This window comes from Chamaea fasciata, unplaced genomic scaffold (assembly GCF_029207755.1).
Source record: "Chamaea fasciata isolate MVZ Bird 193981 ecotype frontalis unplaced genomic scaffold, bChaFas1.0.hap1 SCAF_6, whole genome shotgun sequence".
NCBI lineage: Eukaryota > Metazoa > Chordata > Aves > Passeriformes > Sylviidae > Chamaea > Chamaea fasciata.
The window spans coordinates 861,205-886,483 of record NW_027094091.1 but is presented as its reverse complement, the minus strand read 5'-3'; the positions used below and the strand labels follow the sequence as shown (position 1 = coordinate 886,483).

At 51.9% G+C, this 25,279-nt stretch overlaps 1 protein-coding gene and 1 long non-coding RNA gene across 6 annotated transcripts in view; one reads left to right on the top strand and one right to left on the bottom strand.

The window, feature by feature from the left end:
• The window catches only part of SFXN5 (sideroflexin 5), a 113,443-nt gene that overhangs the window by 38,877 nt on the left and 49,287 nt on the right, over nucleotides 1–25,279 (bottom strand). For 3 of the 4 annotated variants that reach the window (XM_066185116.1, XM_066185113.1, XM_066185115.1), the window contains 5 exons: nucleotides 22,968–23,021; nucleotides 20,293–20,349; nucleotides 18,491–18,556; nucleotides 5,390–5,480; nucleotides 338–453 (listed from right to left, as the gene is read on the bottom strand). In XM_066185116.1, coding sequence (XP_066041213.1) covers nucleotides 338–453; nucleotides 5,390–5,480; nucleotides 18,491–18,556; nucleotides 20,293–20,349; nucleotides 22,968–23,021 — 384 coding nt within the window. Of the gene's footprint in view, nucleotides 1–337; nucleotides 454–5,389; nucleotides 5,481–16,810; nucleotides 16,891–18,490; nucleotides 18,557–20,292; nucleotides 20,350–22,967; nucleotides 23,022–25,279 lie in introns of all 4 variants that reach the window. The other variant, XM_066185117.1, reaches the window with a different exon arrangement.
• On the top strand, nucleotides 11,497–15,261 carry LOC136290805 (uncharacterized). 2 transcript variants are annotated; one of them, XR_010721386.1, is made up of 3 exons: nucleotides 11,497–11,692; nucleotides 13,750–13,833; nucleotides 14,849–15,261. It is a non-coding gene; the product is annotated as an uncharacterized lncRNA (long non-coding RNA). The 2 variants fall into 2 exon arrangements; XR_010721387.1 differs by having other exon boundaries at nucleotides 13,721–13,833.

Genomic DNA, 25,279 nt, shown 5'->3' with positions numbered 1-25,279 from the left:
GCCAGTGCTGATCACTTCTGGAGCAGCTTCAGGGTGGAAACAGGGAAGCAAATGGGAAAGGGTGGAAAAGCTGCTCAGCTCCGAGCCTGAGTCCTCCTCACTTGGGAAAAGGTGTGAGGGGGTCTTGGCTGGGCATTCCACAAGGAATTCCTGTGGAAGCATCTCCCCAGTGCCAACCTGTGCCCTCCCAAACCGCCAGGGCCAGCCCCCAGATTTCCCTGCACGACACAAATCCGTGTTCCCCGGATCTCCTCCGCTCCCAGCTCTCCCAGCCGTGGATTGCAGTGGGATGCGCTGAGGCCGGAATCAGCCGTGTCCCAGCTCCCCCAGTACTCACGTGTTTGGCAGCAACTCTGGAAGAGCCAACGATGTTCCCATTGTTGTCCAAGACGTCAATTCCTTCCTCCAGCTCCGTGTGCCTCATCAGGACCACGTTGCAGATGTTGGCACTGGCTGAGGAGGAGAGAAAGGCAGCGGGATCAGCCCTGCCCAGTCCCCACTGGCAGCTTCTGCTTGCCCTCTCAGCCTTCCAGGTTTCCTGCCCTCAGTCTGCTCTGATCCCAAAAAAAAAGATGGAATTCTCAAGGAGAAGAATAACCAATATTTTTTTTTTTTCCCCCTCTGGGACAATAAGGGCAAATAGGACAACAGGAAGGTCTAGTGCAGGGTTGGGTTGGACTTGAGGGTCTTAAAGGTCTCTTCCAAACTCGTCATTCTGTGAAATCTGTGATTTCTGTGAATTCTGTGATTTCTGTGAAATCTGTGAATCCTGTGAATCCTGTGATTTCTGTGATTTCTGTGAATCCTGTGATTTCTGTGATTTCTGTGATTTCTGTGATTTCTGTGAATCCTGTGAATTCCGTGATTTCTGTGAGTCCTGTGAATTCTGTGAATCCTGTGAATTCCGTGATTTCTGTGAATTGTGTGAATTCTGTGATCTCTGTGAATCCTGTGAATCCTGTGATTTCTGTGATTTCTGTGATTTCTGTGAATTCTGTGATTTCTGTGAATCCTGTGAATTCCGTGATTTCTGTGGTTTCTGTGGTTTCTGTGATTTCTGTGAATCCTGTGAATCCTGTGATTTCTGTGATTTCTGTGAATTCTGTGAATCCTGTGATTTCTGTGATTTCTGTGAATTCTGTGATTTCTGTGAATCCTGTGAATCCTGTGAATTGTGTGAATTCTGTGAATCCTGTGATTTCTGTGAATCCTGTGAATCCTGTGAATTCTGTGATTTCTGTGGTTTCTGTGATTTCTGTGAATCCTGTGAATCCTGTGATTTCTGTGATCTCTGTGAATCCTGTGAATCCTGTGATTTCTGTGATTTCTATGATTTCTGTGAATTCTGTGATTTCTGTGAATCCTGTGAATTCCGTGATTTCTGTGATTTCTGTGGTTTCCGTGATTTCTGTGAATCCTGTGAATCCTGTGATTTCTGTGAATTGTGTGAATTGTGTGAATCCTGTGAATTCTGTGAATCCTGTGATTTCTGTGATTTCTTTGAAGGTGTCTCTGCCCCTGGTTGACACCAGGCGATCTTTGTGGCCCCTTCCAGCCCAAACCATCCCATGACTTCCCACATTTTTGGGGAAAAATGGCTCCGGGACCTTTCTGACCCCCACTCCTTGCCCAGCCTGTGGCTTTTGAGGCCTCGAGGCGACCCCTAAATTCTGTCCCTCAAGTCTGATCAAGAGCTGGGGTTGAGCATCGCCCTCCCCGGGGCTCAGGCACTTCCCAACTTCTCCCAAAGGAAATTTCTGACAATTCCCACAAAACTTTCGGGCTGATCAAGTGGCATTTTCCAGCACCTCCCCCCTCCCTCCACACCACATTTCCCTGCAAAACTTTCCACCCAGAACTGAGACAAACCCACTGTTGCCGCAAGCACCAGTGCCTTCCAAAAATGTGTTTCTGCGCTGCTTGACGGGTTAATATTCGCTAATTAATCTCAATTCATGTCATATAACAAATGTCTAATTTTTTGAGGGTGGTGGGTGGGTGAGCCCTCTCTGAAGGCAGCTCTGTGCAATCAAGGATGATTTGTGGTGACAAATGCTCCTTCCACTCGAGAGGGAGAGGAACACACACACACGCACACTCTGTCTCTCTCTTTAATATTCCAACGACCAGACCACTCTTCCCATCTATCAAAATATCTGTGTTCCCAACCCCTTCAGCTCCTGAATCCCAGATTAAAAAAAAAAAAAACCACAAAACAAGGCCTTTCATTTAAAGAAAGTTTAGCCTTTGGGTTTGGGGGTTTTTTTGGGGTTTTTTTCATTTTTAACACTCTCATGCCCCGTCCTTCTCGTTGTCAATCAAAACTGAGCAGATAAAACCTGAAAAACAGAGCTGCTTTGGCCAGGCATGGCCTGGCACAGAGTTCCTGACAGACTCAGGATGGGGTGTGAAGTTTTTTCCAAGGCTCTGGAATCCCCCTGACCCGATCCCAAAAACCCAGAAGCTGCTTCCAGCCCGTTCGTCTGAGGCGAGGCGCTCACGTAACTGCTCCCCTTCTGCTTCCTGAGAGAGCAGCAAACGCTGCTAATTACGGCTAAACTTGGATCTCGTGGACGTCTCAAAGGCAGGAGGGGGTGAGAAATAAATGGATTTATGTGCAGACAAAGTGATCCGCGGGATTTGGGAGGAAGTTGTGATAACGTGGCCTGTGGAAGCGCTCTGAGGCACACCAGAAACTGGGTTTGGGGGCTCCAGACCAAGCCACCACCCCACTCCTGGGTGTTTGTGGGGCTTTTTTCTATCCCAGGGTGCTTTCAACACTCTAAATCTGCCCTTGGGCATCACCTAAACACAACGATTTCAAGCACACACGCACGCACACAAAAAAACCCAAGGAGAAGAAATCCTTCCTCCCTCTCCCCTCTCTCCGTCGAGGATCTTTCCATCAGCTTTAATTCCCTTCAGATCAGCTTTGGGATGTGATTTTGGGGGGTTTTCTGAGCGTGTTTTTTAGCCATGAACATCTCCAGCGCAAAGCACGCCCTCAGCAGTGACACCCTGGGGACCGCTGCTCACGCCCAGGTCTGGGGAAGAAAAGGGTGAATTTGGGTCCCTTGGGCACCGAGATCCTTCCCCTCCTCACCTCTGAGAAAGGATCCAGCCCCTCCCTGCTCAAAATCGGGCCCCAGGACCTTCCCTTGGCTGCTCTTTACACCCCAGAGGATGCTCCAACCCCAGAGGATGCTCCAACCCCAATCCCAAACCCCTTCTCCAGCCTCTGCAGGGCCTTGGCCACCTCCAGGAGCTGCTCCCCTGGGTTGGGGTTCCCTGGATCCAACCCCTGGACCTGGGTGGGATTTTTTTTTTTTTTTGGACAATTTGGGATTTTTTTGGACGATTTGGGATTTTTTTGGACGATTTGGGATTTTTCAGCAGCACTGGGGTTAAAGGTCTGCTGAGGGCCAGACACAACCTCCACACGGCCTGGAGAGGACACAGACCTCTCTGAGGGCACCAAGAGCTTTCCCAGAGCCCATCCCAGCTTCCCAAAATTCCATGGAATCCTCATGGACATCCCTGCTGGGGTTTGGGCTACCTCCCACCCCAGCTGCCCCTCCCCAGGCCTCCCTGATGGGACCCTCAAGCCTGGATTGTCCCCCCAGTTTTCCCCCCAGCCAGCACAGCTCTGGAGGTCAGGGGAGAGGGAGGCAAGGAAGGGATGGGGGAAACTCCTTAATTCCACCGGATCACAGAATTATTAGGGCTGAAAAAGACCTCTGAGACCAAGTCCAACCATCACTGCCAGATCCACCACTAAACCCCACCACACCCGTGGGGTTTCTGGAGCAAGAGCTTTACCCCGGTGTCTGGATTTCGTGCAGAAATGGAGAATTCCTGCCTTTCTGCTGGGGCACTAAACCCCTTTCCCGAGAACCACACCTGTGGGGTTTTTTTTAGAGCAAGAGCTTTACCCCAGTGTTTGGCTTTTCACGCAGAAATAGAGAATTTCTGCTGAGGGCTGAGAGGTTCAGAAGTAATTGGGAGACACATCTTAATTAAAGGGTTTGCCCAGGTCTGCAAACCACAAACCAGCAATTAGTGGGAGGATCCCTGATGTCCTGGCTCGTAACGGAGCACGACAAACAAAATGTCAGCTGGAGAATTAATTACGGGCGAAAACACAAATTAATGCTGGCTCCTCCATCAATGCCAGCACAAACACCTTGGTGTGAAAGCAGATCAGCCCTGCAGCAAGGATTTCCTGTGTGTCTTTGACTCAAGCCCTGCCTCAGAGCTGCCTCCTGGGGCTTGAACTCATCCCTGGTGCTCTCCTGGTTATAAAAACCCAAGGGAAGCTGAATCTCTCTAAAACAGATCCCAGAAAAGCCCCAGGAGAACGGCAGCGATGCCCACAGAATCCCCCATGTACAAGGAAAGTGCTCAGAGCACAATCCCCGTCCCCCCTGCGCTGCAAGCAGGGCAAGCAGCTGCTTTCCTGCCAGAAAAGAGGGGAAAAAAAAATCCAGCAACTCGGGAATTGAGGGCTGGAGGGACACAGCAACCAATTCCCTGTTCAAAAAGGGGCAGAAAGGCCAGAGAAAGCGAGAGCAGCACACAGGTAAAGGGGCTCAGGTGAGCTCTGAGGATGCACGGCAAAGGAAAAACTTGAAAGGACAATTTGGCATTAAATGGCTGAAAAAGGAACCTGGAACAGGGAGCAAACCCCGTTTTTTGGTGATTTCCTCCATGCCTGGGCAATTATTTTTTTTTTTTTTGCACCATCTTTGTAAATAAACAAGCTTACACAAAAAAAATCACCCCAAAGGCAGCGGCGATTTCTTCAGGGCTAAAATAACCCAGCACCTGCTGGAGGTTGGAATCACAGGGCCCAGCAAAGGCCGAGTCCAGGGCGTCCCTTCCCTCAAACACGGGGCTGAGAAAACACCAACAAATTGCTCCACCGAGGCAGGAGCAGCCTCAGTTCTGCACGCACACTTGGGGCAGCTTTTGGGTCTCAGAGACCTGCACGTTCAGAGCAGAACCGTTTCTTTGCATTTCACTGCAGAATAACCACGGCGCTGCTGCTTATTGGAAAGATTCGACACAGTTCAACCCAGGTCTTAAAAATGAAATGCTCTGAGAACGGAATGGTCGAGGACCAGCCAGTGCTGATCACTTCTGGAGCGGCTTCAGGGTGGAGAGTGCAGCTGAGAAGCCCGAGGGGCTGCCTCCACCAGCGGCTTTGCAGCATTTTTCTGCCAAAATCCCGCTTTGCAGAGTCCCATCCCTGCCTGCCCCAGCTCAGGGACCACCACTGAGGGGACACGAGCAGGAAGGAAGGAGCTGTGTCCACCCCAGTGGCTCCTGGCCACCTGCAGGCCTGCAGCCACCCCTTGGAACACAAAAGAAAAGGGAATTTTTTCCTTACCGACAGCAGGGAATGGCACAAACCTCTGGATCAGGAGCCGAGTGGCCGGGGTAAACTTGTTTGCTCTCTGGATCAGAACGTTAAGGCCCACCTTGGAACGGAGAAAAACAAACCAGAGGAGCAGAGAGTTAACGACCAGGAGCAGGGCAGATGGCACAGGCTGGCGTTTGAGAACTAAACCTCCCACCAGATGCAGGGTTTGGGCTGTGTTGGGCTCAACCCTTTGGTCAATACAGGGTTAAATCCAATTGTTGAGCTTAAAACAAGGGTTGGACCCAGCCTTTGGGTTGAAACGAAGAGTTGAACCCAACTCTTGGGTTTAAATGAAGAGTTGAACCCAACTCTTGGGTTTAAATGAAGAGTTGAACCCAACTCTTGGTTTTAAATGAAGAGTTGAACCCAACTCTTGGGTTTAAATGAAGGGTTGAACCCAGCGTGGGTTTATATGAAGTGTTGAACCCAACAATTGTTTTAAATTAAGTACTGAACCCAACCTCAGGCTTAAAAGAAGGGGTGAACCCAACTCCTGGGTTTAAATGAAGGGTTGAACCCAATTCTTGGGTTTAAATGAAGGGTTGAACCCAACTCAGGTTTCTATGAAGCGTTGAACCCAACCACTGGATTGAACCCAACCATTTGGTTTAAATGAAGGATTGAACCCAACCCTTGGGCTTTAAAAGAAGGGCTGAACCCAACTCTTTGGTTTATACGAAAGGCTGAACCCAACCACTGAGTTTAAATGAAGGGTTGAACCCAACGGTTGGGTTTATCCAAAATGCTGAACCCAACCATTGGATTGGACCAAACCATTGGGTTTAAATGAAGGGTTGAACTGTGCAGTTTATATGAAGGGTTGAACCCATCGCTGGGTTCAAATGAAGAGTTGAACCCAACTCTTGGGTTCAATTGAAGAGTTGAACGCAACTCTTGGGTTCAAATGAAGAGCTGAATGCAACTCTTGGGTTTAAATGAAGAGTTGAACCCAACTCTTGGGTTTAAATGAAGAGTTGAACCCAACTCTTGGGTTCAAATGAAGAGTTGAACCCAACTCTTGGGTTCAATTGAAGAGTTGAACACAACTCTTGGGTTTAAATGAAGAGTTGAACCCAACTCTTGGGTTCAAATGAAGAGCTGAATGCAACTCTTGGGTTTAAATGAAGAGTTGAACCCAACTCTTGGGTTTAAATGAAGAGTTGAACCCAACTCTTGGGTTTAAATGAAGGGTTGAACCCACCACTGGGTCTAAACAAAGGGTTGAACCCAACTATTGGCTTTGCACAAAGTGTTGAACCCAACGGTTGGATCGGACCAAACCATTGGGTTTAAATTAAGGACTGAACTCAACTGTTGGGTTTATACGGAGGGCTGAACCCAACCGTTGGGTTTAAACCCAGCTAAAAGATAAACCAGAAACCATCCCAACTCCATCCAGTCCCTCTGGAAATGCCTTTGGCTGGATTTCTGCCCAGTTCACTGTCATTTTCCCCACCCACCACAAAATCCTTGGGGCTGGCAGTCCTCACCCAGCTGGGAAAAGCCCAGTTTCAGTGGTGGTGGTGGTGGCCCAACACAATTAATTTCTTTCTCCAAGGGTCCGGACAACACAACCCCAACCAGTGCCAACATTTGGGCTCTAAAGTTTCTTAAAACCACGGATTTATTTTTGCTGCCTCATCCGACCCCTGAATAATGCAGAGCTCTCCATGGTTTTTGACGGATCTGAGCGGTTGTGGACGTTCATAGAAACAGCACAGAGGAGTGGCTGCCTCCCGAGCCTCGCATTGATAACGGTGAAAGTCGAGAGAATCTCCATCAAAATTGGCGTCATGCACGAGTGGGGTTAAAAATTAACCAAATCTATTCACGGGGAATGATTTCTGTCTTTAAATTACTCTTCCTCACAAAATTTTCTCTTTTTCGTTGCCCCCTCCGAAAAAAAAACCCAAATGCGCAAACAAAACCCAACAGCCTCAGCTCGGGAATTTCCAGCTGGAAATGGAAAACTTGAGCAATGTCTGGCCAAAACTTTTTCAGTCCAAAATGAAGCAAAATTTTTTTAAAAATCACCCAAAACCAAAAAGCTGCCAGAAAACAGCAATTTGGGGGGTGGGGGATTAAAAAACAAAGAGAATCCTGGGAGAACAAATTTTGGAGGCTGCTGCATTATACGTGCACATCCCAGCACACCCCGGCTGGGAGGAAGAGGTGGAGAAGCACAAGAGCTGGGTAAGCCCTGCAGCATGGGCCCAGGGCTGCTTTTCCAGCCCCAGGAAATACTTCCAGAGCTTTTCCCGAGGTTTTCACCCAGATCCCAAGCAGGAACTTCTCCTCTTGCTCTCAGCAAACTCAGTTCTAGACCTGAGCCCAAGAGAGCCGCAGCGATTCTGCTTAGTCTGGACAGCAGTGAGGGCCTGTCTTGAACTTCTTCCCTTTCAAAAATTATTTTATTTTATTTTATTTTATTTTATTTTACATTTTGCAGGTGTTGGGATGAGGCTTTTCAAAGCCTGAACACCTCCTGAAACTGTAACACAGTTCAAAATGTGTGGCTTTAAGAGAAGCCACTTTTAAGCCTGGCTTTGCTGCTCTGCCCCATGGATTTGGGTATTTAGTCTGGATGTGCTTAATCTGTGTCCACGATGGATTTTGTTGGGTTTGCAGCCCCTGCCTGGAGGTTTGACAGAGGATTTGACCATGAAGTGGAAGGGCAGCAGCTTTTGGAAGAGAAAAGCTGAGTCTGGGAGAGCCACCACTGTGAGGGCAGTGAAATAAAAAGCATTTTACTTCCAGATCCAATGTGATTAACTCAGCCCCCATTTACAGCAACCCTCCTGCTGGGAACACGAAATTAAATGTTGCTGGAGATTAAACCCCATCTCCCAAATCCTCAACACAAGGACTGGATACAGGAGACTAATGAGGGTTTGTTTTCCACAGTTTGGAAATTGCTGCAGCCGATCTGTGAGCTCCTTCCCCCAGGCCATGAGGTGGGATGAGGGTAACCAGGGCAGGAACTGCTCAGCCTCAGGCCACCAGAGCACCAGGCCACCACGAGGCTGGAAAACATCTGAGATCGAGTCCAGCAAACCCCAGCATTGCCCCATGTCCCCGAGTGTCACAATCCCAGCTTTGAAATCCCTGCAGGGATGGGGACTCCTGCCCTGGGCAGCTGTGCTTGACAACTCTTTTGGTGAAGGAATTCTTCCTGATTTCCAGCCTCAACCTCCCCTGGCACAGCCCAAAGCTGATTCCTCTTATCCTGTGGCTCCCTTTGCAGCTCAGCCTCTCCGGGCAGCCTGCTCCAGTGTTTGACAGAATTCCAGAATGGTTTGGGTGGGAAGGGACCGTAAAGAACATTTGAGGGCAGGGACACCTTCCACCACCCCAGGGTGCTCCCAGCCCCAGTGTCCAGCCTGGCCCGGGACACTCCCAGGGATGAGGAGTCGTCCAGGGTGCAGATTCCAGCACTCTGACCAAGATCGAATCCGGCTTTTTCCAACCGCCTGGTTCGTTGAGGTTTCCTCCTCCAGAGCAGTCCCTTGATGTGGCTGAGGGAGCCAGGGGGAGCTGGGCACAGGAGTGGACACAGGAGTGGACACAGGGACAAAGGAGTGGACACAGGGACATGTGTCTGGACACAGGGACAGAGGAGTGGACCCAGGGACACAGGAGTGGACACAGGGACACATGACACCAACACATCCCATTACACAAAACCGGGATCAAACACCGTCAGTGGGAGAGAAGCCTCACCCAGGGCTCTCCTGTGCCCCTGGCAGCACTCTGACCTTCCTCTCTCCCTCCTCCTCCTCCAGTGTCAAGAATTGCCATCACTTCTTTAGCCGCCAGTTTTGTTTCAGCACCAACAACATCCCCTCAGCAGAGGGACAACATTTGTGATGTCACCAAGCTCTGAAGCCGTCAGACGCCTTCAGAGACCAACATTTCTGATTCCTTTTCCTCTCCTCCTTGTCTCAAAAAGTTCTGAGCTCATGTCTACCAAGACACTAATCCTAAAACCATGGGAATTTAAAAAAAAAATTCCCTGCTTTTTTCCACCCTCTCTATGAAGGTTTTTTAAGTCTGAGAGATGGTTTTGAATGCCTGACGCTGGCAATAACCAAACCCACACTTCTTAAACCCGGCCTGGAGCAATAAATCCGTCCAAGGAGTTGTGTCACTTGATATCGGGAGGGAATTTTTATAAAATTAAGGGATCTCGGGAGTCCAGCGAGCATTAGTTGGTAGGTGACACCACCCAAAATGTCTCTGAGCCACTCTCCAGACTTCATGGGCTGGGCTGGAGAAATCTCCACTGATTTAAGGGATTCAACTCCGGGGCATCCCTGAACACTGCAGTTGGGGCTGGGAAGTCAACCTGGAGAGAGGGACTGGCTCCAAAGGAGGTTATCCCTCATCCCCCTCCCAGTCACCAGATTGGATTAGAACTAATTGGATCTGATGAGTCCCATTCAGCCAAGCTGGAGAAAAGAGCATTAAGGAGAAGGAAGGAAAAAAAAAAACACCAAAACTTCCTTCATTAGGGCTGGGAGGTGAAGATGGAGGCAGAGAGATGGGAAACTGGGCTCTTTCCCAACTGGAGCTTTCCCAAGCCAAGGAGAACAGAATGGAGGAGCCTAAGGGAAGGGAGAGCAACAAGGATCCGAGTGGGGAAGGAAGTTAGAGAGGAGCAGGGGTAAGGGGAGGAGGAGACATCACTCCCAGGACAGTTCCAGGGGGGGTGACCACAGCAGCCCCACAGTTGGGTGCCTCAGGGGAAGAAAATGGTGTGGGCTGGAGCAAGACTGGAGAAAAAGTGGGATTTGTGCTGGGAATAAGGCAAACTGGGTTTGGGAGAGGGTGGAGAAAGGAGGGTGAGGGGCCATGCCCCAAGACAAGAGGGTGTTGTCTCGTCCCAGGTTTTCCGTGTGCCTGGATCCCGTCCAGAGGCAGCCCCACTCCTGGGGGTGGTGGGGATGGGCTGGGGCAGAGGGGAAGGGAGGGAGGAGAACAAACCTGCTGGGAATGGAGACATCCCAGTGAAACAAGAAAGGAAAACACTGCAGAGAGGCACACGGAGATTGGGGAGGGGACAGTCACGGAATCCCAGACAAGTCGGGTTGGGAAGAACCTTAAGGATCATCTACTTCCAACCCCCTGCCATGGGCAGGGACACCCTCCACCATCCCAGGCTGCTCCAATCCCAGTGTCCAGCCTGGCCTGGGACACTCCCAGGGATGGGTTTGGCAGGAGCCAGCAGGTGCCAGGTGTTCCAAACTTCAGGGTTTGGAGCATTCCCAGAGAACCCCACGTCCTTGTCTCCCACTACATCCAAGGCTTTGGGAACGGCTGCTGCAGCTCCAGCGATTTCTGGGCTCCCAGTCTGAGAGATCCAACCACTCCCTTCTGCAATTCCAGAATGAACAGAAAAAAAGGGATGTGCAGGAACAGGAGCTCCCGAGCAGAGAGATGCAGATTTCAGATCCAGGCACCGCTTCCTTTCAAACTTAAACTCCATTCACAACAGAAGTTGATCCTCAGCTCCTCGGATCCTCCGGGATTTTCTTCCTGGCTCCTGTGGAGGAGGGAACCAGGCTATGCTCCATCCCCTCCTGTCGGAGTCCAGGGCATCCCTTTGGGCGCCCTGGAGGGTCAGGGACCTGGGCAGAGAGGTCTGGGACCCAAGCAGGAGGGTTTGGGATCTGTCCAGGGGGTTTGGGATCTGTCCAGGGGGGCTGGAAACCCCGGCACAGAGCCCAGGAGGACGCAGCCTTTGACTTCAGCCCGTGGGGAAAACTTCCAACACGGAGAGAGGAATTACAAGTCCCAAAGGTGTGACAGACAGCAGTGGAGCTTGTCACAGGGTGGAAAATTCTGTAGTTTTGGGGTTTTTAGAGTGGAGATGAATGGGGACAGGATGGAGGATTTAGGGCGGTGCCCTGAGTTCTTCCTTCTCCCCTGGCCTCCATCTCCTGGTGACGGTGGCACAAAGGAGTTCAGGGGGATTGGGTCAGAGTAGAGGTGACCCCTTTAGTGCAGGTGATAGGTGTTGGAACTTAATTGCAATTAATAGGCACGTAATTATCTGTATAAAGGGCAGCGACCTCCCATGGAGGGGGAGTCACCTCGTGTCCTCGCCGCTGTCCAGATCTCGGCCGGACGAGGAGAAAATTGGGAGATACGACATAATAAACAACACGAGAAACCGGGAGAAACAAGACCTTGAAGACTCCGCTTCTTTCTTGCGACCTGGCTCGGGGCTTTCAGAGGGCAAAAAACCCCCTCAACCATCCTGAATCTTGGGTGAGAAAAAACCCGGGACCCTCCCATCCCTCTCCCGATTTCCCCCCAGCTCCTGAATGTTCCCTGGCTGCCCCGAGCAGGGCAGAGGGAGGGCAGCAGCTCCCCCGGCTGCTGATGGACAATCACACCCCATTCGCGGGCTGTCAGCGCGGCCTCGCAGACAATTATCGGGAACAGGGAGCCGGATTGGAAAAATCCACAGGGGCACCTCCACCCGGGGAGGAGAGCGAGAAATGGAGCGAGAGAGATCCGAGCGGGAGCGGGGGAGGAGGAGCGACCCCGGGATGGTGGGGCCGCGGCACGGGAAGGAACGGGATGGCTGCGATGGGAAGGGATTGGGATGGCTGGCACAGGAAGGAATGAGATTGCTGGAAAGGGCAGGAATGGGGTTGCTGGAATGGGATGGAATGGGGTTGCTGGTGTGGGAAGGAATAGGATTGCTAATATGGAAAGGAATGGGATTGATGGTATGGGGAGGAATGGGATTGATGGTGTGGGAAGGAATGGGATTGATGGAAAGGAAAGGGATTTCTGGAATGGGAATGAATGGGATTGTTGGAATAGAAAAGAATGGGATTGCTGGTGTGGGAAGGAATAGGATTGCTGACATGGAAAGGAGTGGGATTGATGGTGTGGGAAGGAATGGGATTGCTGGGATGGGAAGGAATGGGATTGATGGTGTGGGAAGGAATGGGATTGATGGTGTGGGAAGGAATGGGATTGATAGTGTGGGAAGGAATGGGATTGATGGAAAGGAAAGGGATTTCTGGAATGGGAATGCATGGGATTGTTGGAATGGGAAGGAATGGGATTGATGGAATGGGAAGGAATGGGATTGATGGAAAGGAAAGGGATTGTTGGAATGGGAAGGAATGGGATTGCTGGTGTGGGAAGGAATAGGATTGCTGACATGGAAGGGAGTGAGATTGATGGTGTGGGAAGGAATGGGATTGATGGAAAGGAATGGGATTGTTGGAATGGGAAGGAATGGGATTGCCAGAATGGGAAGGAATGGGATTGCTGGAATAGAAAAGAATGGGATTGCTGGTGTGGGAAGGAATAGGATTGCTGACATGGGAAGGAGTGGGATTGATGGTGTGGGAAGGAATGGGATTGCCAGAATGGGAAGGAATGGGATTGCTGGAATAGAAAAGAATGGGATTGCTGCCACAGAAAGGAATGGGATTGCTGGTGTGGGAAGGAATGGGATTGCTGGTGTGGGAAGGAATGGGATTGCTGGTGTGGGAAGGAATGGGATTGCTGGTGTGGGAAGGAATGGGATTGCTGGTGTGGGAAGGAATGGGATTGCTGGTGTGGGAAGGAATGGGATTGCCAGAATGGGAAGGAATGGGATTGCTGGAATAGAAAAGAATGGGATTGCTGCCACAGAAAGGAATGGGATTGCTGCTGTGGGAAGGAGTGGGATTGCTGGAAAGGAAAGGAATGGAATGGGTTTGCTGGAAAGGAAAGGAATGGGATTGCTGGAATGGGAAGGAATGGGATTGCCGCCATGGGAAAGAATGAGATTGCTGGCTGAGCCCCTCCAGGCTGAGCCCCTTTCCCAGCTCCCTCAGCCTCTCCCGGTGCTCCAGTCCCAGGATCCAAACAGACCAGGACACTAAAACTGTCCTGCTCCACTCCAGTTTCCATCTAATTTGGTTCTGTCCACGGGCTGTCACAGTTGTGCTCACTGTGGAAAACCCAGGGCACCAGGAAATCCCACTGGCAGCTGCTCCCAACCTCCAGTGACTCGTGCAGGGTCAGGATTTAGGGTCAGGAATTAAGAAAGCACTTCCAAAACAAAGAGTTCTGGGTCTGTGCAGTGCCTAGAGTGCTCACTAGAATAATTTCTTCTTTTCCTTTTGTGAAAGACTATTTTAGAGGCGGTGAACTGACCTAAAGTTCCGAGTTTTGTCTCTGCACGTTGTGCGTGAGAAGGGAAAGGAAAGTTGTGGGGGAGGAGAAGTGTTTTGAAGGTTTGATTCTCATTCTCATTGATTTTTTTTTTCTCTCTGGTGGTTTTGTTAGCAAACCCGTCTTTGTCTCCTATCTCACAGCAGAAGAAGAGTAAATGATTCCAGTGAGCACTCAGTCAAGAGCTGCCTTAAACACTCTCCTGGGGGCCAGCAGTGGACTCCAAGGTGGGTGAGCGGGAGCTGATATTTATGATTATCAATAATAATAACGATTATTAGCATTAACCACGCAAATTTTAACCCCGGGTGAGGCGAAGGAAAAGGAACATCCAGGGCCACTGGGAGTGCAGGGAGCAGCGCCCGGCCCTGCTGCAGCCATGGTGACGTGACACTGCCTCTCCCTCTCACCCGGGAGGAGACAGAACACCTACTGCTGGCAGGATTTAGCTCAGGTTGCTAAGCGAGAGGCAAATATTTATTTGTCTCCGTGCCGCCAGGCCCACGAACCCCAAAGCTGCGCCGAAATAAACCCTGTTAGAAGTTACCGACCCCAGGCTGCGGGGATGAAGGAGGGGAGCTGGGGAACTGGGGCAAAGCCCCAGCCCTGCACATCACACCTCACACCTGCCTGGGCTCCCCTTTCACGGGGGACGGCTGAGGCCGTGTCCCAGAGGAGGCTCAGTGTCACCGTGGCTGTCACCAAAGGGGTTTGCTGGTTGAGCTACAGCCCCAGGACAGGCTCTGCGCCCTGCCAGGGCTCCTCGGTGTGGAAACCTCTGAACTCCTGTCTTGGGTTGCGATGCAGGATGTGTTCCGTTCCCAATCTGCTGAAACCAGTTGAGGAGTGTTTTTCTTTGACTCCAGTGGGGAGGGGACAGGTGTCTTCTATCAATGGGCAGCTGTTAAACCAGGTGGGGCAGTTCTTTATCCCTTCCAGGACCCATCCTCCCTCCAGAGGGATCTTCTGTTCATGGGCAGCTGTTAAACCAGGTGGGGCTGTGTTCTTTATCCCTTCCAGGACCTGTCTCTCATAACTCTGGGGGGGATATCTTCTATTGAAACCCGGTGGGGCCGTGTTCTTTATCCCTGCCAGGACCTGTCCCTCCTCCCTCTGGGGGGATATCTTCTATTAAAACCAGCTGGGGCAGTTCTTTATCCCTGCCAGGACCTGTCCCTCATCACTCTGGGGGGATATCTTCTATTAAAACCAGCTGGGACAGTGTTTCTTTATCCCTTCCAGGACCCGTCCTCCCTCCAGGGGATCTCTGCTGTCCATGGGCCATCCAGGCTCACTGCAGGGCTGATACTATCCCATCATCCCACGGGGAGAGGCTCCACCCAGGGGGAGGAGCCCAGCATTCCTGCCTGGATCACCCCTGGCATTCAGAACAGCAGCACAGCCTGTGTGCACTGGATTCCCAGAGGGAGACGGGACCCATCCCAGCACCACTGGAGCCTTCTCCAGGATCACCTCTGCTCCCACAGAACCACAGCTGGCACTGCAGGAGGATTTATCTGGGCTGACACCAACGCCCCGACCAACAGCGGGTCAGGTCGTGTCCTGATTCTGCCAGTATTTCATTTTCGGGTTTTTTTTTTAGTACTACCGCATTTTTATTTTAAATATTCCTAGTAAAGGACTGTTATTCCTATCCCCGTGTCTTTGCCTGAGAGCCCCTTAATTTCAAAATCACAATAATTCAGAGGGAGTGGGTTTACATTCTCCATTCCAAGGGAGGCTCCTGCCTTCCTTAGCAGACACCTGTCTTCCCAAACCAAGACACTGCCCCACATCAGCGAGGAGAAGAACCTTTAAAGGCTCCACGTGGAGGAGGAAAACCTCCTCCCAACATCAGGAAAAAACACCTCTGATGGCTGCGGCCCTTCGTGCTCCACATGGAGGAAAACCTCCCAACATCCAGAAGGAGAAGAACTTCTAAAGGCTGTGGCCCTTCGTGCTCCACGTGGAGGAAAACCTCCCAACATCAGGAAGAGGAACCTTGAAAGGCTGCTGCCCTTTGTATTTCACGTGGAGGAAAATCTCCTTCCAACACCAGGATAGAAGAAGAATCCCTGAAAGTTTTTTTCCCTTCATGCTCCACGTGGAGGAAAACCTCCCAAGATCAGGATAGAAAAACCCCGGAAGGTTTTAGACCATCATGCTCCACATGGAGGAAAAGCTTCCAACATCAGGACAAAAGAACCCCTGAAGGTTTTTTCCCTTCATGCTCCACGTGAAGAAAACCTCCCAACACCAGAACAAAAGAAAAACCCCTGAAGGTTTTTTCCCTTCATGCTTCATGTGGAGGAAACACCAGGGGAGAAGAAAAACCCCTGGAGGTTTTAGCCCTTCATGTTCCACATGGAGGAAACACCAGGGCAGAAGAAGGACCCCTGAAGGTTTTTTCCCTTTATGCTCCACGTGGAGGAAAACCTCCCAACATCAGGATAGAAAACCCCCTGAAGGTTTTAGACCTTCATGCTCCACATGGAGGAAAAGCTTCCAGCACCAGGACAAAAGAACTCCTGAAGGTTTTTGCCCTTCATGCTCCACGTGGAGGCAACACCAGAGCAGAGGAAGAACTCCTGAAGGTTTTAGCCTTTCATGCTCCACCTGAAAGAAAATCTCCCAACATCACGACAGAAAAACCCCTGAAGGTTTTTGCCCTCCATGCTCCACGTGGATGAAAACCTCCCAACATCAGGCTAGAAGAAACCCCTGGAGGTTTTTGCCCTCCATGCTCCATGTGGAGGAAACACCAGGGTAGAAGAAGAACCCCTGGAGGTTTTTGCCCTTCTGCACCCCAGAACATCCACGGAAAGCTCCGGCCTCTCCCTGTGGCACTGTTCTGACCCCCTGAGCACCACAGCTCCAACCCAGCACTATTCCACAGGCCCAGGGCATCCCGGGGGGATCCCAGCCTGGGGGGGCACGGCAGCAGAGGCAGCAGCTCCTCCCTGCAGGGAGACCACCTACAAATCTCACGGAGCTCCTCATTGCCTCTTTTCACGCCTGGGAGTTTCCCACAGCACCCTGATGGTCCCTTGTGCACCTTGGACCTGCCCCAGCTGCTCTGCAGGACCCGAGGCCACCCAGGGAATTAAAGATCCCCCTGAAGAATTAAAGGAATTAAACCCAAGGAATAAAGATCCTCAAGCTCTGCATCAGCACGGACACCTCCACACTGCTCGGGTTCCTTACCAAAGCCTCCCAGCTCCTCGGGGGCTCAAAACTCTGCCCAGATCCTTGTCCCGTGTGTCCTGCCCCTCTAAACTTTGCCCCTGTTCCAAGAGGGAGAGAGGCATTAATGCCAAAACCACGGAATCAGCAGCACTGGAGGGTTGGGAGGCGGGGTGTGAGTGGCAGCAGCACATCCAGGCGGGGAGTGTCACCTCGGGGGTTCAGCAGGTGACAAAAAACGCTGGCCTGAAGGACTGAGGGGGTCAGGAAACCACCCCGTGCCTCCCCGGGAAGCTGTGGATGGGAAACCGAAGCATTGAGGTTATTGGGATGGGGATTTGGGTTAAAGTTCAGCTGGAGAAGTGGGCACAGCTCCGGGGGTGAGCCAGGCTGGAATGGGAGCTCAGGTGAGCCAGGCTGAGCAGGGTGAGCTCCGCAGGAAGGGACAGCAGAGGGGACAGCAGCAGCACCCAGCCTGTGACAAGGAAAACCATCCAGCACTGGGGTATCCAGGAAAATGGAGTTTTCCCTCAAAACCTCAGGGCACTTCAACAACTCCACACACCCTGCGGAAAATGGTCTGGCAGCTGCACAGGGAGCAAAAACAAATTCTCTGTGGCCTGAAAAAATGGGGAAATGTCTTGGCCACAAGGGGAAAAAAAACCCAACTGCTGTGGGATCTTTAATGTTCCAAAGGGAAAGGCACAACCACTCAGTTCAGGGTGTATCTGAAAACCCAGTGTAAGGAATAATGTGCCCAAGCTGCTCCTCAAAACTGTTCCTGCGCCTTTGGGATGAGCTGATCCTGCTCCTGATGTCCACCCGTGCTCCTGGGAATGTGACATCAAAAGCCACAAGAGGCTGATTTTTAGGAATGTTAAAAGCTCCTCCCTCACAGATTATTTCACACAGAACTTCAGAGGAGGCCCTGGAGCTGCAGGGCTGGAGCCAGGCTGGGAGAGCTGGGAATGTTCCCCTGGAGAAGGGAAAAATCCAGGGAATGCTCAGAGTCCCCAAAGGGGCTCCAGGTGAGCTGGAGAGGGGCTGGGGCCAAGGCCTGGAGGGACAGGACACAGGGAATGGCTTCCCACTGGGAAAGGGGACATTGGGCTGGGATCTTGGGAATTAGCAATTCCTGCCTGGGAGGGTGGGGAGGGGCTGGGCTGGAATTCCCACATTTGCTGGGGCTGCCCCTGGATCCCTGGGAATGCCCAAGGCCAGGTTGGATCCACTGGGAAGGTGGAATTGTCCCTGCCATGGATGGATGGGATGAAGATGCTCTTTAAGGTCCCTTCCCACCCAAAGCATTCCAGGATTCCACACGGTGACCTGAACTCCATCTCCAGCTGGAAACACAACCCCAGGGGAAGACACAATCCCATCCCAGAACTCTGCCTCTCCTGTCCTGCCACCCAGGGCCCCGCAGCCTCTAATTTAGCCTGGTTAATTAACTCAGCACCAATTAGTGCAGGAGGGGGAAGAGTGGGAGCTCACAGAGCAGCAAAGCCACGGCGCAGGACGTGTCGGGGTTCTGGCTCCGGTGGGAAGCTGCGGCGTGCAGGGACAGCCACACCTCAGGTGACAGCATTTGCTGGTTATCAAGTTAATTTGAGGCAATTAAAAGACATTACATGTGCTTGGCAACCCAAAAAAACAACATCTCCTCAGCCACAAAATCCAGAGACATAAAGAGTTACCCACTGCTATTGAGACAGCGCTTATGACAGCTCCCAAGTAGCCCTGGATGAACTTGGACGTCGGAGAAGGCTTTGGAAAGAAAAACAAAACATATTTTCAATCAACAAACTTCTGGCTATTAATATTCCACCCGTTTTTTAACAACCCCCCCTCCCCCCCTTTTTTTTTTGTTTGTTTGTTTTGGTTTTGGTGTATTTGTTTCAGAGCAGGGACAGGTTCAGTTCTGTCATATTGTTCTGTGACACATGGTCTGTCATCCCGGGAGGCGAAAGGGAGGAACCCGTGGCCCTCCTGAGCAAGGTCACAGGGGGAATGGGAAATTAATTGGCATCAGAAAATTACAATAATAGCAGCTCAGAGGAAGGATGTGAGTGAAATTCAGCACATGGAAGCAAATTAGCATTTCCTACCCTCGAGTGCTGAACCCCAAACTCGCCACCGTCAATATTTTGTCTGTGAAATGTTTCTCTCGATGAGCTGGACGGATTCCAGCTCAGCTTCCCACATCCCAACTCGGGATGAATGGAGGCCGAGGAGAAGGAAGGGAGCAAGGGACAGCCCCACCAAGGACGGGACAGGGACAGGGACAGCCCTAGCAAAGATGGAGAAGGGACAGGGACAGCTCCACCAGGGATGGAGAAGGGACAGGGACAGCTCCACCAAGGATGGGACAGGGACAGGGACAATCCCACTAAGGAAGGAGCAGGGACAGGGACAGCCCTACCAAGGATGGAGAAGGGACAGGGACAGCTCCACCAAGGATGGGACAGGGACAGGGACAGCTCCACCAAGGATGGAGAAGGGACAGGGACAGCTCCACCAAGGATGGGACAGGGACAGGGACAATCCCACCAAGGATGGAGAAGGGACAGGGACAGCTCCACCAAGGAAGGAGCAGGGACAGGGACAGCTCCACCAAGGAAGGAGCAGGGACAGGGACAGCTCCACTAAGGAAGGAGCAGGGACAGGGACAGCTCCACCAAGGAAGGAGCAGGGACAGGGACAGCTCCACCAAGGAAGGAGCAGGGACAGCTCCACCAAGGAAGGAGCAGGGACAGGGACAGCTCCACCAAGGAAGGAGCAGGGACAGGGACAGCTCCACCAAGGAAGGAGCAGGGACAGGGACAGCTCCACCAAGGAAGGAGCAGGGACAGGGACAGCTCCACTAAGGAAGGAGCAGGGACAGGGACAGCTCCACTAAGGAAGGAGCAGGGACAGGGACAATCCCACCAAGGATGGAGAAGGGACAGGGACAGCTCCACTAAGGAAGGAGCAGGGACAGGGACAGCTCCACCAAGGAAGGAGCAGGGACAGGGACAATCCCACCAAGGATGGAGCAGGGACAGGGACAGCCCCAGCACTTCCCCCCGCTACCAGCACGAACGAACCCCTTGGGAACACAATCCCTCTAGAACACCTCAGGACATCAGAGCCGCCTGGGACCACTTCGCTCCTGGTTGGGAGCCTGGGATTTTATTTTAATCATTTAATTAATCTCTGTTGGCGTGCCCCGCCCTGTTGCCCCCAAGCCCGGCCCCGTTCTGCTCTGAGCTCTTTCAGCTCCCAGTTAAACCATTCCAGACCAGTCAGGACCGTGGTGGTGGTGCAGCTCCGAGGCCCTGAGGCTCATTTCTGCGCCTCCAGCCATTCCCAGATCCCCGTGCTGGTAACCCTGGGTTTGAACAGGGGACAACGGCCAGTCTAGAAATCCCTCCGTGCTCATTGCAGGGGTGTCATGGCCAGGGAGGAGCCAGGGTTTGTGTTTCCCCGCCCACAGGTAACAGCCTGCCCACAGGTGACCTCACCTTGCTCGCGTTGCGGTTTGCATAGTTCACACACGCGTTGTGGCTCTGGTTCAACCACTGTGGACACAGGAGACACAGCGTCAGCACCAACCCCACAAAATCCTGATCCCTTAAGCTTTATCTCCCATGTATTTGAGGCTGTGCGGTGCCCAGGGGTGAGCTCCGAGCTCACAGTCAGCGTCACTCCGCTCCGCACACAGCAGGGACACTAAACAAATCCTTCTCCTGCTGCACACCAAGGACAACTCTCAGCCCCAACAGCACAAACAAGGGTGGGCTGGAGGGAGGGACAAGAAGGATGGGACCTCACAGCCTGGAGCTGGGACTGGACAATGCAACCCCAACGTGCAAATGGACCAAAACTTATCAAAGTGTGAGACCTCCTGACCAGGGGCCCATTCTGTGACCATTTTGTGACCATTTTGTGACCATTCTGTGACCATTTTGGGTCCATTTTGTGCCCATTTTGTGACCATTTTGAGTCCATTTTTTGTCCATTCTGTGACCATTTTGGTTCCACCTTGGGTGCAGCCCTGGCCAGGCTCTTGTCCTGCCCAAGGTGTGTCCTAAAGTCCTTTCAATAAATCTCTGCTTCATTCTCTGGCTCTGCCCAGTCTCTGTCCCAGCTCTGCCTTCCCAAGGCATCTATCCAGGCTTCTGTGAGTTCTGAGGGAAAACCCATCTGCCTTTGGACTTCTCCCAGCTCAACACCCCACTGGTGCAGGGTCTAGGTCTGCCTTGATGCCCTTCAAACGGAGGGATGGAAATTCCAAAGTATCCAGTGCCCCCGAGGGCAGCTCTTCTCCCTTGGATGCTGGATGAGCAACTCCCCTCCTGGCCCCACCTCCCTCAGCGCTGTTGGGTTTTAATCTCACAGAATCCCAGGATCCCTGAGGCTAGAAAACCCCTCCACGGCCACCCAGTCCCAGCTGTGCCCAATCCCTCCTTGTCCCCAAGCCCAGAGCCCCGAGTGCCACCTCCGGGAATTCCCTGGCCACCTCCAGGGACGGGCACTCCCTTCCCTGCTCCAAGGGAAATTTAGGTTGGAAATTAGGATTTTTTTCTTTTTCTCTTTTTAATGGAAAGAGTGATAAAACCCTGGAATGGTCTGCCCGGGGAGGTGGTGGAGTCACCATCCCTGGGTGTGTTCAAAGCAGACTGGATGCGGCCGCGGTTCAGTTGAGGTGTCGGGGCTGGGCTGGACTCGATGATCTCGAAGGTCTCTCCCAACCTTCACACTCTGTGGGATTTTTAACGTGAAGGAATCCCTCCTGGAGTCCTGACCAAACCCACCTGCAGTCAGGAAGCCCAGCTGCCTTTCCAGCAGCCCCAAAGGCTCCCCGAGGGTCGCAGGAGCTTCTGAGGAGCAGGAGATGAGCAGATGGAGCTTTATGGACACACGTGGCATTAAACTGGCACTGCAACAGAGCAGTTGGGGTTGTCCCTGGATCCCTGGAAGTGTCCAAGGCCAGGTTGGACATTGGGATTTGGAGCACCCTGGGACAGTGGGAGGTGTCCCTGCCCACCTGGGGTGGAACAGAATGGGATTTAAGGTTCCTTCCCACCCAAACCAGCCTGGGATTCCATCCCAGGTGTCCCCAGACGGGGCAGCTGAGTGACCTCCAGGATGTCCCCAGCCCCTCCTGCAGGGACAGCTCCCAGCCGAACCCACCAGAGCCCAAATCCCCCCCCGAATTCCGCCCCAATTCCTGGCGCTCCCGGCGCCTTCCCCACGCTGCAGCCAGCTCCCACTCCGCTCCGAGCCTCCCCTGACTGCACCGCTCGCTCTGCGCACAACCAAAAGGCGTTTGCCACCAGAAAAGGGGAGGCTGAAAATAACTCCTGCCTCCCTTTCAGCCGGAGACGGAATTGCGCTCGTGCTGTGTTTACTATGGATCTGCCATCCCCGTGCCTGCTTCTTCCCCTTACTCCTAATTCCCGGAGTTTTCATGGGAGATCACAGCAGCGCCTCCCTACACACGGATTGTTTTCCCCCAGAGTTGCTGCAGCAGGCTGAGTGAAGGCTTTTTCCACGCACGCCTATTCCCAAAATTCCTGGCAACGGGGCCTCCCCCAGGATCCCCAGCCCTGTTCCCCAAGGAAAATCCCAACTCCTCGTCCTGCCAAAGGCGGGTGTGGGAGTTTAGGGCCAACACTTCCATGGGTGTGCACGTGAAAGAACCATTCACACCCGAAAAAAAGCCCAAAAAAACCAAACAGACGGCTCCAAAAAGCTGATTTTTGGTTCTGGCCTGTTCTGCCTCTTCATCTCCACTGCACAGGAAGGTGTGGGATGAAAAGGGGAGCCCAGATTTGTTCCCGGGTCTTCCCCTGAACTCATCCAGGGATAGTCTGTCCCTGAACCACAGCCAGGGTAGGACAGAGACAGGGATGGGACAGGGACAGCCCTGTGGGATGAAAAGGGGAGCCCAGATTTGTTCCCAGGTCTTTCCCTGAACTCATCCAGGGATAGTCTGTCCCTAAAGCATGGCCAGGGTGGGACAGGGATGGGACAGGGACAGCCCTGTGGGATGAAAAGTGGAGCCCAGATTTGTTCCCAGGCCTTTCCCTGAACTCTTCCAGGGATATCCTGTCCCCAGAGCACGGCCACAGCAGCCCTGGGCAAAGCTCAGCTCTTCCCTGCGCACATTCCCAGCCTTCCCAAGGAGCAGTACCTGCCAGAACACGGTGGAGGCCAGCGTCTGGTTGGGCAGGAGAAGACCAACGACCTGCAGAGAGGAGAGATTCTCTCGTTATTTAAAGCTCTCCGTGCTTTTCCAGGCCCGCAAACAGCCGATTTCCAGGGAACTTGCATAAATTATCCCCGTCCCTGGCTTGGTTTCATTCCCGTTATTTTTCTCATCCCGGGCATTTATCAGCCTCCTGTCTCTCCTGTTTTCCAGGGGCGGAACTGGCTGATGTCACTCCCCTGGAAAGCTCTGCACCTTCAATGATGGAAATGTGATGGCACTGCCCGAAGAGCCCATCAGAACCCAAACAATTCCCTAATCCAGGTGTTTTCTCAGGGGAAACGTTGCACCAAGGCAGGAGTTCAAAGCTGTCGCTGTTGGCACGGGGAGGGCTCGCATTTTCCTTTGGCACATTCCCTGTTGGGGAATCCAGGAAAAAATCCCTCTGGAACTCGTGAGGACAGGGATCCCTCTGGATCGCTGAACCTCATTTTCCTCTGGCACATTCCCTGTTTGGGCACCAGGAAAAAAAATCCTCTGGAACACCTGAGGGCAGGGATCCTTCTGGATCGCTGAACCTCATTTTCCTTTGGCACATTCCCTGTTTGGAAAAAATCCCTCTGGAACTCGTGAGGACAGGGATCCCCTCTGGATCCCTGGATCTCCAAATTTCATTTTCCTTTGGCACATTCCCTGTTTGGGAATCCAGGAAAAAAAAATCCTCTGGAATACCTGAGGACAGGGATCCCTCTGGATCCCTGGATCCCATTTTCCTCTGGCACATTCCCCGTTTGGAAAAACTCCCTGTGGAACACCTGAGGACCCAGCAGAGCCACCTGGGAGCCCTTTGCTCCTGGCTGGGAGCCTGGGGTTGATTTGAGCTAATTAATTAATTAATCACGGCTGGTCACCGTCCCCCGAGGCTCAGGGCAGCCTGGCCCAGCACACCTGGCCAGATGTTCCCCAGGACACCTGAGGCCTCCCAGGTGTGTCCCTGGGCCGGGACACGGCCCTGCCAATCCCACCCCTGACACCCCCAATCCCTGCCCCGGGGCCGTCTCTCCTGCCTTAGGGCTCCTTTTCCTGGGTTAACGCAGCTTTTTCTTTCTTTAGGGCCATGTTTCCTGGTTTAGGGACACTTTTTTTCTTGCTTAGAGACATTTTTCTTGGTTTAGACCCATTTTTCCTGGTTTAGGGCCATTTTTACCTCCTTTAGGGGCATTTTTACCTCATTTAGGGCCATTATTCCTGGTTTAGGGAAAAATTTTCCTGATTTAGGGAAAAATTTTCCTGGTTTAGGGCCACTTTTACCTGATTTAGGGTCATTTTTTCTTCATTTAGAGCCATTTTTACTCATTTAGGGGCATTTATTTTCTCATTTAGGGCCATTTTTCCTGGTTTAGAGCCACGTTTCCTTGTTTAGAGCCATTTATTTCCTCATTCAGGGCCAATTTTTCCTCCTTTAGGGCCATTTTTTCCCTGTTTAAGGCTTTTTTTTTCCTTGTTTAGGGGCATTTTTTCCAGATTTAGAGCTCCTTTTCCTCGGTTAACGCAGCTTTTTCTTTCTTTAGGGCCATGTTTCCTGGTTTAGGGACACTTTTTTTCTTGCTTAGAGACATTTTTCTTGGTTTAGACCCATTTTTCCTGGTTTAGGGCCATTTTTACCTCCTTTAGGGGCATTTTTACCTCATTTAGGGTCATTTATTTCCTCATTTAGGGCCATTCTTCCTGGTTTAGGGAAAAATTTTCCTGATTTAGGGAAAGGTTTTCCTGGTTTAGGGAAAGATTTTCCTGCTTTAGGGCCACTTTTACCTGATTTAGGGTCATTTTTTCTTCATTTAGAGCTATTTTTCCTCATTTAGGGCCATTTTTTCCTCGTTTAGGGTCCTTTTTTTTCTAGTTTAGAGCCATTTTTCCAGGTTTAGGGCCACGTTTCCTTGTTTAGAGCCATTTATTTCCTCATTTAGGGCCATTTTTCCTGGTTTAAGGCCATTTCTCCTGGTTCAGGGCCATTTCTCCTGGTTCAGGGCCATTTTATCCTCATTTTGGGCCATTTTTCCTGGTTTGAGGCCATTTCTCCTGGTTTAGGGCCATTTCTCCTGGTTTAAGGCCATTTCTCCTGGTTTAGGGCCATTTCTCCTGGTTTAGGGCCATTTCTCCTGGTTTAGGGCCATTTCTCTTGGTTCAGGGCCATTTCTCCTGGTTTAGGGCCATTTTTTCCTCATTTCGGGCCATTTTTTCCTGGTTCAGGGCCATTTCTCCTGGTTCAGGGCCATTTCTCCTGGTTCAGGGCCATT